Source organism: Cydia strobilella, chromosome 14 (genome assembly GCF_947568885.1).
Source record: "Cydia strobilella chromosome 14, ilCydStro3.1, whole genome shotgun sequence".
NCBI classification, from domain to species: Eukaryota; Metazoa; Arthropoda; class Insecta; order Lepidoptera; family Tortricidae; genus Cydia; species Cydia strobilella.
In genome coordinates, this window is record NC_086054.1 from 16717485 (window position 1) to 16735119 (window position 17635).

The window sequence follows — 17635 nt, forward strand, 5'->3', positions numbered from 1 at the left end:
GCTGTCATGACATATATCTTCCTTAACCACTTTACGAGCTATCTTGAGAAAAATGTGGTTACAACAAACTGTTGCTGTGTGATGTGGGACGTTAATTAAGACAACCAATCGGTTATAGGTGTCTCTTTATTCTGGATAATGTTCCTAAGTGCTAGCGTTTATATAATACGAGGCTACGTAAGAGTGTGCGTGGCTTGGCGCACACTACACCTCCCCTTTGAAAGAAAAAAAAAAGTTTAGAATACAATAGCAAAAATAATCAGAAGATTCCAGGTTTGAATCCTGGCAGGATCGCCATGTGACGTGGGACGTTAATTAAGACAACCAATCGGTTATAGGTGTCTCTTTATTCTGGATAATGTTCCTAAGTGCTAGCGTTTATATAATACGAGGCTACGTAAGAGTGTGCGTGGCTTGGCGCACACTACACCTCCCCTTTGAAAGAAAAAAAAAAGATTAGAATACAATAGCAAAAATAATCAGAAGATTCCAGGTTTGAATCCTGGCAGGATCGCCATGTGACGTGGGACGTTAATTAAGACAACCAATCGGTTATAGGTGTCTCTTTATTCTGGATAATGTTCCTAAGTGCTAGCGTTTATATAATACGAGGCTACGTAAGAGTGTGCGTGGCTTGGCGCACACTACACCTCCCCTTTGAAAGAAAAAAAAAAGTTTAGAATACAATAGCAAAAATAATCAGAAGATTCCAGGTTTGAATCCTGGCAGGATCGCCATGTGACGTGGGACGTTAATTAAGACAACCAATCGGTTATAGGTGTCTCTTTATTCTGGATAATGTTCCTAAGTGCTAGCGTTTATATAATACGAGGCTACGTAAGAGTGTGCGTGGCTTGGCGCACACTACACCTCCCCTTTGAAAGAAAAAAAAAAGTTTAGAATACAATAGCAAAAATAATCAGAAGATTCCAGGTTTGAATCCTGGCAGGATCGCCATGTGACGTGGGACGTTAATTAAGACAACCAATCGGTTATAGGTGTCTCTTTATTCTGGATAATGTTCCTAAGTGCTAGCGTTTATATAATACGAGGCTACGTAAGAGTGTGCGTGGCTTGGCGCACACTACACCTCCCCTTTGAAAGAAAAAAAAAAAAGATTAGAATACAATAGCAAAAATAATCAGAAGATTCCAGGTTTGAATCCTGGCAGGATCGCCATGTGACGTGGGACGTTAATTAAGACAACCAATCGGTTATAGGTGTCTCTTTATTCTGGATAATGTTCCTAAGTGCTAGCGTTTATATAATACGAGGCTACGTAAGAGTGTGCGTGGCTTGGCGCACACTACACCTCCCCTTTGAAAGAAAAAAAAAAGATTAGAATACAATAGCAAAAATAATCAGAAGATTCCAGGTTCGAATCCTGGCAGGATCGCCATGTGACGTGGGACGTTAATTAAGACAATCAATCGGTTATAGGTGTCTCTTTATTCTGGATAATGTTCCTAAGTGCTAGCGTTTATATAATACGAGGCTACGTAAGAGTGTGCGTGGCTTGGCGCACACTACACCTCCCCTTTGAAAGAAAAAAAAAAGATTAGAATACAATAGCAAAAATAATCAGAAGATTCCAGGTTCGAATCCTGGCAGGATCGCCATGTGATGTGGGACGTTAATTAAGACAACCAATTGGTTATAGGTGTGTCTTTATTCTAGATAATGTTCCTAAGTGCTAGCGTTTATATAATACGAGGCTACGTAAGAGTGTGCGTGGCTTGGCGCACACTACACCTCCCCTTTGAAAGAAAAAAAAAAAGTTTAGAATACAATAGCAAAAATAATCAGAAGATTCCAGGTTTGAATCCTGGCAGGATCGCCATGTGACGTGGGACGTTAATTAAGACAACCAATCGGTTATAGGTGTCTCTTTATTCTGGATAATGTTCCTAAGTGCTAGCGTTTATATAATACGAGGCTACGTAAGAGTGTGCGTGGCTTGGCGCACACTACACCTCCCCTTTGAAAGAAAAAAAAAAGATTAGAATACAATAGCAAAAATAATCAGAAGATTCCAGGTTCGAATCCTGGCAGGATCGCCATGTGACGTGGGACGTTAATTAAGACAATCAATCGGTTATAGGTGTCTCTTTATTCTGGATAATGTTCCTAAGTGCTAGCGTTTATATAATACGAGGCTACGTAAGAGTGTGCGTGGCTTGGCGCACACTACACCTCCCCTTTGAAAGAAAAAAAAAAGATTAGAATACAATAGCAAAAATAATCAGAAGATTCCAGGTTTGAATCCTGGCAGGATCGCCATGTGACGTGGGACGTTAATTAAGACAACCAATCGGTTATAGGTGTCTCTTTATTCTGGATAATGTTCCTAAGTGCTAGCGTTTATATAATACGAGGCTACGTAAGAGTGTGCGTGGCTTGGCGCACACTACACCTCCCCTTTGAAAGAAAAAAAAAAGATTAGAATACAATAGCAAAAATAATCAGAAGATTCCAGGTTTGAATCCTGGCAGGATCGCCATGTGACGTGGGACGTTAATTAAGACAACCAATCGGTTATAGGTGTCTCTTTATTCTGGATAATGTTCCTAAGTGCTAGCGTTTATATAATACGAGGCTACGTAAGAGTGTGCGTGGCTTGGCGCACACTACACCTCCCCTTTGAAAGAAAAAAAAAGATTAGAATACAATAGCAAAAATAATCAGAAGATTCCAGGTTCGAATCCTGGCAGGATCGCCATGTGACGTGGGACGTTAATTAAGACAATCAATCGGTTATAGGTGTCTCTTTATTCTGGATAATGTTCCTAAGTGCTAGCGTTTATATAATACGAGGCTACGTAAGAGTGTGCGTGGCTTGGCGCACACTACACCTCCCCTTTGAAAGAAAAAAAAAAGATTAGAATACAATAGCAAAAATAATCAGAAGATTCCAGGTTCGAATCCTGGCAGGATCGCCATGTGATGTGGGACGTTAATTAAGACAACCAATTGGTTATAGGTGTGTCTTTATTCTAGATAATGTTCCTAAGTGCTAGCGTTTATATAATACGAGGCTACGTAAGAGTGTGCGTGGCTTGGCGCACACTACAGCTGGCTCGCGATCCATAAAAATTAAAGTAACATTTCTTTTCTGTTTCTAAAAGCTAATATCAGGTCAACATTTTAACTCCGCCGATCTGAGCTAAAAGTTGGCCTGATAGTCGCTTTATATCCGTTTATAAAAGCACTAGCGACCCGCCCCGGCTTCGCAAGGGTAGTTCAACTAATTTACACAAAACCTTTACAAATTATACATATAAACCTTTCTCTTGAATCACTATCTATTAAAAAAAATCGCATCAAAATCCGTTGCGTAGTTTTAAAGATACATAGGGACAGACGGACAGACAGCGGAAAACGACTTTGTTTTATACTATGTAGTGAAGCAAGCCTTTATAATTTTTTTGTTAATTTGACAAATACAGCACTGCAAACCGGCCGTGGACGACGAGACCTTCCAACGCATGGTGGAGCGCGCCCTGGAGCAGATGCGGCGCGGGATCAACCCCGCCACGCAGGCCCTAGTCAGTGTCGAGAGGAAGGATGAGGTACTCTAGGGGTCCCTTTGTCTAACAGGTGGAGCGCGCCCTGGAGCAGATGCGGCGCGGGATCAACCCCGCCACGCAGGCCCTAGTCAGTGTCGAGAGGAAGGATGAGGTACTCTAGGGGTCCCTTTGTCTAACAGGTGGAGCGCGCCCTGGAGCAGATGCGGCGCGGGATCAACCCCGCCACGCAGGCCCTAGTCAGTGTCGAGAGGAAGGATGAGGTACTCTAGGGGTCCCTTTGTCTAACAGGTGGAGCGCGCCCTGGAGCAGATGCGGCGCGGGATCAACCCCGCCACGCAGGCCCTAGTCAGTGTCGAGAGGAAGGATGAGGTACTCTAGGGGTCCCTTTGTCTAACATAATTATTGAAGGTATGCTAGTCTTGCCAGCCCAACTCCTCAAGGAATCCTATCAAACCTCTGATGTTGAGTAGGACCTCGGTCTCACGGAGATCCGCGGTGTTTTGTCCTGAATGGAGCCACTCCATTGCATTCCAGCCATACATGAAAAGCTATCTTTTTACAAACTTTTTATTAACTTGCAATGTACCTATGTATCTGAGTCACAGATTATATAATAGTTCTGAGTATCAACTTAAATTTGATCCATTTCCCGACTACCAATGAAGCTGAATATTTGCATACATATGTAAGTCGGGTGACAATGCAATATTATGACCATTTCTATCTGCATCTGTGATAAAACAACGAAACCTAATTGTGTTTGGGGTTTTTAGAATTCATATTAAATCACATTTAGAACTGTCTCGATGAGTATTAGTTTTTAGAATTGTCTCGATGAGTATTAGTTGCCTGTGGAAAGAAAAGTACAGTCAGCAATAAAAGCTTGTACCAAAAATTAAATTTCTGCCAAAAGCTTATTTCCCCATACAATCTAGTAAATCAATAATATGGAATTTTTCAGCCCATGGATCAAGACCAAAACGTCATCAAACAAGAAAGCAACGGGCCCAACCCCCCCACTCAGGTCGATAAGGTGTCTACTACTGAAGTGAAACCAGACGGCGGCAATGTCACCACAGAGTTGAATAAGACCGAGCCTGATGTGAAGAAAGAAGAAAATGGACATGCTGAAGAAGGTACGTTGCATTCTTGCATTATATTAATTGCGTATGTGTGTGGTGAGTTTGAGAAAAACGTGAGTTCAAATTTCGGTCGTGTTCACAGATATAGATAGTATAGATACACTAGATAAAGCATAATTTATAATTAATCATGTATCAAGTATCATGTATGTAATCAAGTATCATGATTTGTATTGAAACCAAGCGTACCACCTACTGTGACGTCATAGCCATTATTATTAGCAGTTATTGTCTTGAATAAAATAATAATAAATAAACTAAAAAAATAACCTAAATTTAGTGATGGGAAATCCAAACCAATTCAAAGACACCGATGCCCCGCTACGATTCAACTGTCTCGATCATACTCATATATTTTATATCTGCGGTCTCGTTCGCTCACTCCCCGCTCCCCCGCGAACTAAGCCAAAAAGGATAAATTGATTAACATGAATGACATCGATTTTCTGACAGACGAATGATCCGTTTTCCTAACTGTTCCCTTCAATGAAACTAGTATTGGGACTTCCGGTTCGAACGCCATCTTGATAGTAGCCTCGTGATTAATTCCTTTGTTTTTTGCTCATTAATATTTTTTAAAGTGTAATATCGATAGCTTTATTATACAATAATCTAATGTGGTAGTGTGCAGTGAATGGAGAATTAATCTCAAAGCGTGTTTAACCACCATTTTGGAGTCAACGGCCGGTAGTCCACGTGCTTCTCGTAAAATCCAGCTATCGGTTTTACGAGACAACTACAACAACCACCGAACAGCGTCGTGCTCTAAGAGCATTAATTTTGTTCCTACCCTTTTACGTGACATTGGCTACGGGCAACACCGCCCTCAAGTCCATCAAGAAAAGAAAGAAACTAGTATTTTCAAAATGTATGGAACAAATAGTATTGTGTTTAGTCGGGAACTTCTTTCCGTCCCGTGGCTGCAATAGATTTTTCTTTTACGACTGTTTCATGTGGGAAACTAAAATGATGAACGAGTTATTAACTGTTATTTAAATGTAACACAATAGAAATTTATAAACATACTAAACGTATAAATATATAGTCGTATATGTTTAAATTAAAGGTGTATAAAATAAGTACATGAATTTGTTTTTATCAATAACTACTAAATTGTTTTTTTTTTTAATAATAGTTAATATATCATCCATCCAGGGACCGGACAACCCTTTTCCGCGATAAAACCCTTTCAATGGGCGACACTTAAACACGGCTAACACATTGAAAGACTTTCCCTTTTGAAGTTTTTGAACTGCAAGCCCATTCATACCCTTACCTTTGACTAACCCTTACCGAAAAGCTAACCAAAAATAAGGCTAGCTCTTAATAAGGGTTACCCTTATCTTTAAGCGCTTTTTATAAAGGTTTCCCTTTGCGTGAAAGAGACAGGATTAGTATATATCTACGGTAGTGTATGAAAAGGAAAGAAAATACGTGCCTAGTCAAAGAACGCCGCCGTCGCCGCCGACGATCGCTCGGATTCGAAGTAATGTGTGCTTTATGAACAAGGTAGACGACTTAAATTAGCACGCTTATATGCTAAAAGGGAAGCCCTTTATAAGGCTAACCCTTATAAGCAATATGCAAGGTGTTGGTGAGCGGATGATAAGGGTTTTGTAAGGGTATTTGGGCTACCGATTACTCAAATGTGGTAGCTTTATATATAAGGGTTTTTAAAACCAACACAAAGGGTTTCGTCTGGCAAAGGGTATGGTGAGTTAAGCCTTATGCAATACCCTTATAAAACCCCGATAAGAGATAGCGGGCCGGTCCCTGCATCCATCTGCCCGATATCGATTAAAATCTTTTATTAGAAGAGATCGATAGAACGAACAACGCTAGTCGCTAAATTTGACAGACGAATGATAAATGGCCTGTATTACGAACACAGTACGAAGTTGAAGCGATGCGCGACAGTATCACTTGTTCCGATATTTTAAACACACAACGTTAGATCAAACGCTATATATAATGTTAATATAGTTTTGTAACGTTAAGCTAAAGTTACTTAGGTATATTATTGGAATCACATCTTGGAATACTTAAAAAATAGCTTTAAAAATAATTTACGCATAATATAATTTTAAAATTAATTATTATTATTTACAACGACGGGACTTAATCGCGTAAAATAAGTATTAAATTTACCTCCGACGTTTCGAGGACGGCGTTGTCCCCGTGGTCTCGGAGAAGAGTGGCTAAAGTTGACATCAACATCTTCTATATAGGCACGCGAGTTTTTCGAACTACCCGCACTTGGTCTTGTTTATTAACTTGAACGTTTTGCGCACTAGGGATGTTACCGGGTCGACACACAACACTCACAATATTCGATTTTTCAACTTTCGATATTTGGTTTCGCTTACACTTACTAATGACTGGGTTCCATGTGGATGAGATCTTAAAACCTTCGTCTCGATTGAAATTTCTATGTTTCTTGTAAATTTAATACTTATTTTACGCGATTAAGTCCCGTCGTTGTAAATAATAATGAGTAAAAATCGTGAAAGTTTAAATCAGTGTTTTAAAATGACTTAGTTGCGATAGGAATGTCCTTGCCTTTGGGCGCTCGCAATTTTTGGGCTGTTTCAGTTAAGTATCACGCAACGAGGCATTTTTCAAGTTTTCGCGGACGTCCGGCCGCAACAACTGACGCGCGTGGACTGTAAAGAGCGACGGTCAACCTCGAAGCTTTTTCGGCGTTCGGACACGCGAAATAGATGCATATGCGTCATCTATGGTATATATATATATATGTGGTCGTGTTGTATATTAAATCGGTTATTAAAGTAGTGGTTAACTTGTTTAGGAGAGCGCAAGGAGCCAGCGCCCGACGTGAAGAGCGAGCAGCACGCGCCCGCCCCTGCGCCCGCGCAGCACGGTAATGCTCGATTATATAATTATCTATATATGTGACGTTTTCAACCAAAAGGTATCACATTGTCGGTTGTCGATAAGGTTGATTTCTAATTGAAGCTATCAAAGATAGATATAACTCCGTAATAGGTGGATACAGTCTAAGGAAAAAACGTGCCTCGAAAATCAAGAAAATTTGATTCTCGATCAGATGGCGCCACTACCTTTGGTCTACTCTCGTATAGAGGGCGTTGACGGTTTCGTTTGTTATTTAACAATTTTAACGCATATCAGTGAAAGAACATTGGTCAAAATCATATAAAAATAATTAATGCAAATATTAATCGTATTTTTATAAATCTTCATTTTTAGTTTTAAAGTGTGTCGATAGATGGCAGTGAATTTACAGTGGTTATAAAATTTACTATGACAGTACCGCTCTATCTTATTATATCCTCTTTGAAACTATATGGAAATAGCGCCTTACTAACAAGCGACAATAAGTACCCTTTTGGTTGAAAATGGCACATATCAATTGCTCGCATCTGTCTGTCCATACATGTCACTCCAACCCCTCCTTTTTGCATATAAAGGATATGATGAAAATATTCACTGTCAACAATAAGGCTCCGGGCAACAATAAGGCAAGTGACCGGTTGAATGATATCCCAGAGTTGCAAGTTCTATTCTCGACCGAGATTTTTATTTTATTCATTTTCTTCATTTTCATAGAACAAAACAAATTCAAACAAACTGTATTTTCTAATACTGTTGATTCAAATTCGATTGCGAATATTCCTTTTATGGTGGGCCGCTAAAGGTTATCTCGATTACCCCAATATTTTATACCGATCTGTTATTTTAGTACAAAATTCATCCAAAATCAAAATGATTGGGTAATTTAATACATATTCATACAACGTTTATTTAAATGTGAGGTTTTCAATGAAAAGGTAAGGACATAAGGACGAAATTTGATTGTACATTTATACGAATAACCTGTCAGAACGTCCTTATGGCAATGGAATATTCATACAAGGTTTATTTAGCAGCTATGATGATGGCGCCGAATCCGAACCCGAACCCGAACCCAACCGCGCCGCACGGACCCCCGCCGCCCGGAGGTGAGTGTAACCACGAGTGTGTCATGTGGCACGACAACACTTCATAACACTTAAGGATTTGCCACACTGGATGCGTTAGTTTAATATCATACCGTTTCTTGTTTAAGATCTTGGTAATTTTATAGCGTTTACTCAATAATAACGAAATTGTTTTTTTTTTACTCAATAAGACCTCTTGATTTACGACAAAGTAAATTTTAGAAAATTTCGAACGTACACAATTAAAATCATTTTTCGTTGAAAAACGAATCAAAAGTCATATTTGATAATATTTACCAGATTTCTTAAAACACACAGCTACCTTAGCTTTCATACTTCGAATGAGGACTGATAGAAAGTTTATGAAGCCTTATAACACTGCTATCATTGCCATTTACACTGAAACATAAATAACTGAACACCTCGCTTTTAAAAATGGTACATAATAGAGGAGCTCATGTATTTACGAACTAACTTGGAACAATCATTACGTTTGATGTACTATATTGAATTGAAAATATAATTATTTTAAAATCTAGAAATTCTTTAGGCATTTCAACTTAAGTAAAATGCCTGTAACAAGTAAAACTTCCTTAGTACATAATTCAATATAGTACTCAGTATTACTCATTGACACATAATATTACTTTGGAATTCCATAAATGGACTGCTACTAAATTCTAAAATTGCACTTATTAACCGACCAGCACAAATTAACTGAGGTGCTGTTTGGACGTAGTTTTGATTAAAGTGAGAGGAAAAAAAACATTAATTTATATGTTTAAATTTGATAAAAAAGAATGTCCAAAAAAGTCAATGAAAAGTAATTTTGACCACTGCGATCTTTCTCCAGTCTGCCACTTTAATCAAAATTACAAAAAATAGTCCTATTTTTTTTTTCAAAATTAATACGTAATTTCATGGCTAAGAATCTCTTTTCTCCGGACTTAACTTTTCACTTAAACGGATGTTTGTATAATTTACAAACTTATTTGTCTACAAAAAAGTGCTAATATTTCGTTAATCTTAGTGTAATATTTAACTAAAGTAAGTCCAACGTAACAAGAAAGTAACTGACCCTACACAGGAGCGCTTTTTCAAACGCGCGTTAAAAAAGCGCCCGCACGCTAAATTCGATTTAAAGACCAAGGCTTAAAGTTGAATCTCCAACAACGCTTGACTACCGCCATCGTGTGACTAAATACACATGTTTCCATTTGTGTCATTCATATGCTTTTTAAAGCGCGTCGAAAAAGCGCGTTCTTCTCTCTTCAGAACATATTTATTCAAATAAACTGAACAATTCAACAGCTAAACAGCAATGACTTGTTCACAAAATGAGCTTCCTAAAATACGCAATAAACAGCCTTCCTCAACCAACTGATTATATTTTTGCACACGATAAATTAGGACAGAGATAATAATAAATCGTTACAAAATTGTAACTTTATAATGAACAGATTCTTTCTTTATCTCGTATCGTTTGGCCTTACTTTAGATACAAAACAGTCAATATCCTGGACACGGCACCAAATTGTAACTACTATGGGCCATGAAATTTAGATTTAATTCGCTAAGATTGACCCTTAATGCTTAGCACCTTTTTTAATTGGAACTGGCGAACTAACAGCTGCATATAATCTAAAAAAATACGCCGTCGTTAAGTAAAAAGTATGCAAGGGAGCAGTTAGTCCGCCATTCCTGCCATCATGTAACTAACCACTACGGGGCAGCGGTGGGGTACGCGTACGGGCCGCGCTACTACCCGGGCTACCCGCAGTTCCCGGCCGGCTACCCGCCGCGGCCCTACCTGCCCGAGCACTACCACCCGCACCACCCGCAGCCGGACTACCCGAGTGAGTCGCACATACCGAAAACTACGCAGTGGCTATTCAAAGCGATTGAATACATTCCATTCTATTTAAATTTTCTATTTTGACATTTAAATTTATTTTGATAAGTTTTGATCTGTGGGCTAGACCTCAAGCCACTGATTTTAACCTTAAATCAATCTGTAGTCAGTTTTATCCAATTTTTACAATCATTTGCGAGCAGTTTACTTAATTCACTTGCAAACCACTACTATATAAAAGCTTTTTTGAATAGTCACTCCTTATAAATCTTTGCGGATTGAGATTCAAAAATTTTACGCAAACGAGTATCTGTTTTATGTTTTTTAAATTTCCGCATACACCCTTTCAAGCCTGAAATACTGTATATATCTACTCATCTACCTACATGACATCAGCGAAATTGCACAAAAACTAAGATAAGTATGACTAGGTCGTAACGTAAGAGAGCAGAACGCAAATCTCATAGAAAAAAGGGGCTTGCTATGATGGCGCCATCTATGCAAACATTAGACAGTTGCCAACCCCATTCCGTGTGTTTAAAAATTCCAGTTTACTTTTAGATCCTAGTATGTACTACTACTGATAATAACAATAAATTTTAATATAACATTCTTCAATTTAATAACGGTAAATAAAAATTGATTCAAAATTTTGAGGATTCTTCAATTTCCCCTTAAAACACTGACATCTAAGTTTTTATCATAACAGTCACTGGTTTCACTAATCAATCGTACTAATATTCACTCTCACCCGCTTTCAAATGGTGTCTAACAATTTCACACTTACTCTAAAATATTAATACACATGTAATAATGTTGTCTCTCTCCCACAGCCGAGGAGCCGCCTGCAAAGAAAGAGGTCGAATGATTGTCACCCAAACGCGTCGTCAAGCGACGGCGCAAGTCCTCCTCGAAGGACGCCCAGTGAATAGACACTTAGTGCGTTCAGTGGTTTTACTTGTAAGAACTAAAGTGCTACTCCAAGCACACAATAAATAGTTGACAGCGATTCAGGGACGAATCATGCCGTCCCTTTCTAATGTATGGTACCATGCCTTTCGGCTATTTAGGGTTGTCAAAATTCAAATCATTATCTTATCGTGGTCATGCACGCAAAGGGATGTCAAGTTGTGTCAACCTTAATAATTGCTTAGAGCAATAGTGAGCCGAACAGAGCCGAGAATGCCCGAAAGGAGTGTCCCCCCCACTGCTCAAAGCTCGAAAATGAGTCTTGAAAGAATTCACTATTTGCATTACTCTCGGGTGTATGGTTTTGCTTGTAGATGAAGCAAATATGACCTCGTGATTTTTCGAGCTACGGAGAGTAGATTTAACCTTTTCAATATTGTATACTAGAAACGTTCAGTATATTTTTAAACATGCGTTTAGTGATTCTGCCCGTTTTATGGCGTTATTTATAAACGCTACAAGCTTCGATTATCTAATAATTATTTGTCTTTGTCATTTTGACTTGTATTTGTAAGAAAGGGATTGTTTTGTCACTTTCTTACAATTAACTAATTAAGGTTTGTAATGATGAAGATGGGGTATTAAGGATTTTCTAGACAAAACTTGTTTACATGTAATATTTTGAGAAGGTTAGCTGTCTATAAAATAAATAAATAAAAACCTTTTATTTCAGGCATTTACCCATATTGCGTACAAATGTCTATGTCAATCAAAAGTTATCACACGATTTAGTGGTAGGGTAGGTATAGATATTGGCTACTAAAATGTGACCATTTCTATTTGTAACTATAATGTTATGGCACTTAATACTGATAGTAATGATATTAGGTTGACATTGTGGAATTAATGCGCTACTGATTTTATGTTGTAATTTTTGTGTAAATTATTACTTCATGATTCATATGTCTACATTTGGATTTTGTAAAATCAACATTGTCAAAATTTTTAGTTATAATAAAAAGACTATTGTAGTGCTTAGAAATGTAATTCTTATATACAAAATATGATAATTTTATCTTGATTTATATTAAGTAATAAATAAAATTAAATCAGGAATTCACAGGATTTATTTCTCCTAGTGAATACCTGGTGTAAACATCAATACTTTAAAGTAAGTTAGATATTTTGTAATTTATCTTGTGTAATAAATAATAGTAGCGTATAAAAAGGTCTCCAACGTTGTAAGTGTTAAATTACTTGTTATTTTTGTAGGAAATGTTCGTGCATATGAAATCGCATGAATAAATTAAGGCTTTTAAAGTGAGTGAAGCAGACCTACCATACGCTAGTATTGTTTATACATCAATCTACTTTTAAAATCGCACTTTTTTATCTTTAAGTATTTCAAATACTTGTGGATATCCACTGACCGAGCTTATGCACATGTCTAAATCTAAAGAACCTTCCATATATTAATTATATTTCATGTTCATAAAAAGAAAACTTTGTTTCTGTCAAATATCATGATTCATGAAAATCTTGAACATGGACTAAAAATACTCATGGTGTCAACTTTCAACAAAAAACGTCAAAATATGACATTTATAGTTGCTTTTCCACACTTTGTCGCTGCAAAGCCAGTAGAGAAGTTAGGTTAGACGATTACTAACCAGCAATTTTAAGTACAATAATTTGAAGTTTTGTCACTTTTGAACCTTAATGCCTTAACATAGAATCGAAAAGTGACAAACCTTCAACACATAACACGAAAGTGCGCCCCTAGTTTGACAGTTTTGACACCAACGCCCGATCGATAAAAGAGTGTGGTTGTAAAAGTGGTCGTTTCCGGTTTATCTATCGTCTATTCGGTTGCTGTTGCGGCCGAACTGCGCGATGACGGGCCGCCCGCTCAGGATGGTGCCGTTCACTTCCTGCATCGCCTGTATCGCCACGTCTTCATCTGTGTACAATAAATAGTTTGTAATAACAATGAGTTATTTTATTTCGATCATGAATCTAGTATAACTGGATCGGTCATGAGGAGTGGGGGAAAATGACCGAACGGGATAGTCTTATGTATCTTTCAGTAGGAGTAGCAGAGAAAGCGCTGTTATTGTTTGTCCTTGTCATAGTTTCACTTTTCCACCGCTGCCACAACCGAGGTTGTGGCAAACATATAAGTACGTGACATGTCATGTTTGTTCGTTGCTTGTTTAATTATCGTTGTTTTGTATGAAATTGTGCTTTCTCTTATGAAATATAGTGATGGTTTGCGTTTTGAATGCTTGAACTTTGATAAAATAATGGTGAATTGTTCTGTAATCGGCTGTAATAGCCGCTCTGAGCAAAAATATGAGATCATAACCTTTCACACGTAAGTACGGTATTTTACACCTTCCCCTTAACGCAATATGTGAGAATAACATCGTAAAATTACGTTACACTCAAAGCAATGTAGAATCAAACGATTTCAATTAAAATATCACAATTATTTACGCAAATTAACAAAACATTATTTGTAAAATTATCCGCCCAAATTACGTAGGTAGGTAGGAGTCTGAGGTCAGCCATTTTTAAACTTCTTCTTAATTTAGCTGCATAACAATCATGTTAGGGATACCAGATAAAAATATCATAATTTTATGGGTAATTTTGACCTCGAAGTTTTTTCGTACTTCTAATTCCAAAAAATAAATAAACAAATGTTGTGAAGATTAAATGTGGTGTACATTAATTGGTGTGATTGCGATTTGTGATTTCTTTAAATTAAAACCCATAATACATTTTATTTTACGTTTTATTTACTAAAAATGTTTAGTTTTGTACCACCTGCGCGAATTATAGGAGGTATTTCATTGTTTATACGCCTAAAAAGAACGGCCCATTGACATTTTATTTAACAATTTTTTAATACCGTCAAACAAGCTAACTTTGCCTCCAGGGTAATCGCCCCAACGTGATATCAAATATTGGGGTAATTTTTACCAATATGGTATCCCCACGTTTATGACGTCATCTATGTCTATCCCTTACGGGCGCACGCGTATAGCTGGTCTATATAATGCTAGGTCTATGATTTCGATACACTACTCCCTCCTCCTTAGTCCTCCTCCCTACTTCCAGGCAATTTTTAAATAAGCGATGAAATCTGAGATAAAAGTATAATATTAGTAGTAACTTAATGATGTTTCGATACATGTTCAAGAAGATGAACATACATGAGTATTTGAAAACTATCACCATAAATCAAATAAACTCACTTTGAAACGCCACAAACGCCTGTCCCCTCATCCGTCCGGTCATCAGTCGAATGTCCACGGGCCCGCCATTGTCCAGCACGAACTGGTTGAACAGGAGAGACAGTTGCTCCTGCGTCACTGCCGGGGCGATATTCTTCAGGTAGAGTACCTGCAGATTTAAGAGGGTTTAAAAAAGTGACAGTTGTAAACAAGAGCATGGTATGCTTGATGGTAAGTGCAGGCAATAGACGCTCTGAACTCTAGCAGTGTCACAACATGTTGTCAATTTATTCTATTCTAATTCTTTATTTATTTATTATCGGTTTATGACTGGATACAGGCATTATCAGTTGTTTTAACTGCCTGCCTGCATTACAAATAATAATAATAACCGGCACTCTTTTCCACTGTGGTTATAATAGCCCCTATGCCTGTTGGGACCGATTTACGGGTATCTATTTGTACCCGTGAATGGGTTCTAGCAGGTGTATTACATAACAGCAAACTTCTCCAAAGGGCCTCTACGTGTTGGATCTGTATCCCCACGCACGCCTATCAAATGACCGGGATGTATATACCCATGACTTTATATGAGATACAAATAATAATAATAAACAAGTCTACTTGACATGGTAGTTCTGCATAACACAGTAGATAAAAAATATAAATAACGGGACTTAATCGCGTAAAACGTTCAAGTTAATAAACAAGACCAAGTGCGATAAGTTCGAAAAACTCGCGCGCCTAGAGGATGCTACGCTCATAGAATGTAATGTTTCGCAGAATTTTAATTTCATAGAAACTTTTTTTTCGAAAGCCGTGAACTTTTTAGGTACAGCTAAAAGGTCATTGTGTAGAATCCATTAGGTCTAACAGAAAAGTAGGTTAGGTTAGGTTGGAACTGCGCCCCTTTGTGAAAAAATATGTTTCCTATGAAATGAAAATTCTGCAAAACAGTACATTCTATGAAACAATTTTCTGCAAAACAAGGTACAATTGTGTTATAGTCATTTTCTCACCTTAGAAGGAATTCCTGGCTCATAATCTTTAAACCTCTCAATCTTCTTAATATCATCAACACACATTTTAGTTCCTTCCAACAAATGTTCCTCTGCGGCATTGACTGGCACCACGATATCTACAGCCTGATACTCATCAGGCCGTTCCTCTTGCCGCACAGGCTCTAGCCGCATAATCTTGTCGTCTTTAATAGTATACATAGTCTGTTTCTTAGGTCCAATTATTTGATTGCTTTTTGAAGTCTCGGGTTTGACTCCGTTTGGGACTTCTTTAACATCCCACAGACTGCCTGGCTTTGGAGGCTTGGACACATTAGGTACAGTACCAACTTCTATACTTTGTGAAAGCACTCTTTCTTTCTTACGTTCTAGTCGCCGTAAGATTTTCCGCCGCTTAGTGATAGGGATTATGTTGTCATCTTTCAAGTGGCCAAATAGATTATCTTCTATATCTTTTAATTCATGCATAGGATGGCCTTCCGGGTAGAATTTTACTGGTTTCTTATGTATTCTTTGTAAAATATCGACTGCTCCCTGTTTAGAGGTGCCTGGTTGGTTATCACATTGATCTGAACTGAAAACCAACAAAAATCTATTAAAGCAAAATAAAGAATAAGTATATTCTAACAATTTATGTTTATAAAAAGCACTCCCGTACAATACAGGTCTAATTAGAACAAATACTTTATATATAAGTTATAAATGGTTTGATTCTAATAAGCATCAAACTACAGTAAGTAAACATACCTTCCTGCTTTATTTTGATAATCATTTATTTTCTTATTTATGGCCTCTAATTGGCTATTCAAAACACCGGATTCTATCTTCTGCCGCTGATCTAGAAGCCCTGCTACATCGTCTTGATACAGTTTTATTTCCTCATTCGTTAAACCCACTTTCTTTAGCCATTCCAAATGATGCACTGTTTCTTCAGCCTTTTTGAACTCTTCCAACGTGGATACTCCATATTTTGTAAATGGTAAAACATCAGAGGTCTTTTCGAACTCTTTTGGTAACGGTTCGGAACTGAAATAAAAGTATAATATTTACTTTTTTGTTGATGTTTGGTTCTCTGTGAATAGCGATGACAACACTTACCACATCTTCCGTGATTTCTCCTGCTTCGTAGTGTCAATCTTTCGTTAATCCCACACAGGAACTAAGCGTAACTGATAATTACTAGCTTGAGCAATCCATTAACATACATAATTCTTCAATAAAGAATTTAATTTTTATAACATTCATTCATTTGAGATGGATTTGTATGAGGCGTGAGTGACATCTTGTTTAAAGTGTTGCCAGATATATAAACTACGCGATGCGTTCTATAACACATACTCTTGTAAAATTATTTGCACACGGCGCATGCAGGGCTATTTTCGTAGAAAATACAATACTTGATCCATCAGAAGAACCAAGTGGGAGAATAAACCATACGGATTAGAACATTAAAGACTTTTAAAAAATCTAGTTCCAAAAAGCATCCTATTAAAAATGAGGCCTAAATAAATAACTATCGACATCTCATCCGCTATTAGTGAACCTAGCACGAACGCTTTTTCAACGCGCGTTAAAAAAGCGCTTGAATCTCGCTTAAGCGCACGTTAAATTCGATTTAAATACCAAGGTTTAAAGTTGAAAATCCAACAACGATTGATATTAACCGCCACCACCAAAGCGTGAATAAATAATACACAAGTTTACATTTGTGTATTTTGTGTCATTCAAACGCTTTTTTAACGCGCGTCGAAAAAGTGCTCGTGAATATGAGGCCTTATAACATAGACCTGTACCGCTGGCTATATTTTGACCCCTAGGTTATAAAAATATTAAAGTCAATTCTGTTTTCGCTTATGAATACTTTGTTAAGATGTAAATCTTACATTTTGTTTTGTGTCATATATATAATTTGCTTTTCTAGTAATTTGTTATTTTGTGGTAATTATTTTTTATTTTGAATTATTTTGGAGAAAAAAATATTCGAGAGA

At 37.5% G+C, this 17635-nt stretch overlaps 2 protein-coding genes across 10 annotated transcripts in view; one reads left to right on the plus strand and one right to left on the minus strand.

The window, feature by feature from the left end:
- LOC134747304 (SWI/SNF-related matrix-associated actin-dependent regulator of chromatin subfamily E member 1) overlaps positions 1-13379 on the plus strand; it is a 26171-nt gene extending 12792 nt beyond the window's left edge. For 6 of the 9 annotated variants that reach the window (XM_063681923.1, XM_063681924.1, XM_063681920.1 and 3 more), the window contains 6 exons: positions 3447-3569; positions 4489-4663; positions 7479-7550; positions 8575-8649; positions 10362-10484; positions 11314-13379. In XM_063681923.1, coding sequence (XP_063537993.1) covers positions 3447-3569; positions 4489-4663; positions 7479-7550; positions 8575-8649; positions 10362-10484; positions 11314-11348 — 603 coding nt within the window. In that variant the 3' untranslated portion in view covers positions 11349-13379. The remainder of the gene's footprint in view (positions 1-3446; positions 3570-4488; positions 4664-7478; positions 7551-8574; positions 8650-10361; positions 10485-11313) is intronic. The other 3 variants (XM_063681922.1, XM_063681925.1, XM_063681926.1) reach the window with 3 other exon arrangements.
- Positions 12420-16914, minus strand: LOC134747306 (RNA-binding protein 41-like). Its single transcript, XM_063681933.1, has 5 exons — positions 16746-16914; positions 16395-16673; positions 15648-16221; positions 14650-14797; positions 12420-13349 (listed from the first exon to the last, which is right to left on the minus strand). The coding sequence occupies exons 1-5, from the start codon at positions 16748-16750 to the stop codon at positions 13240-13242; spliced, it is 1116 nt and encodes a 371-aa protein (XP_063538003.1). The 5' UTR covers positions 16751-16914; the 3' UTR covers positions 12420-13239.
- Positions 16915-17635: the final 721 nt, after the last annotated feature.

Excerpts from the sequence above, each read along its gene's own strand:
- LOC134747306 (XM_063681933.1), bottom strand. Across the intron at positions 16,222-16,394 it reads TATCAAAATAAAGCAGGAAG|TTCAGATCAATGTGATAACC; the intron begins GTATGTTTACTT and ends GTTGGTTTTCAG. Across the intron at positions 13,350-14,649 it reads GGCGTTTGTGGCGTTTCAAA|ATGAAGACGTGGCGATACAG; the intron begins GTGAGTTTATTT and ends TATTGTACACAG.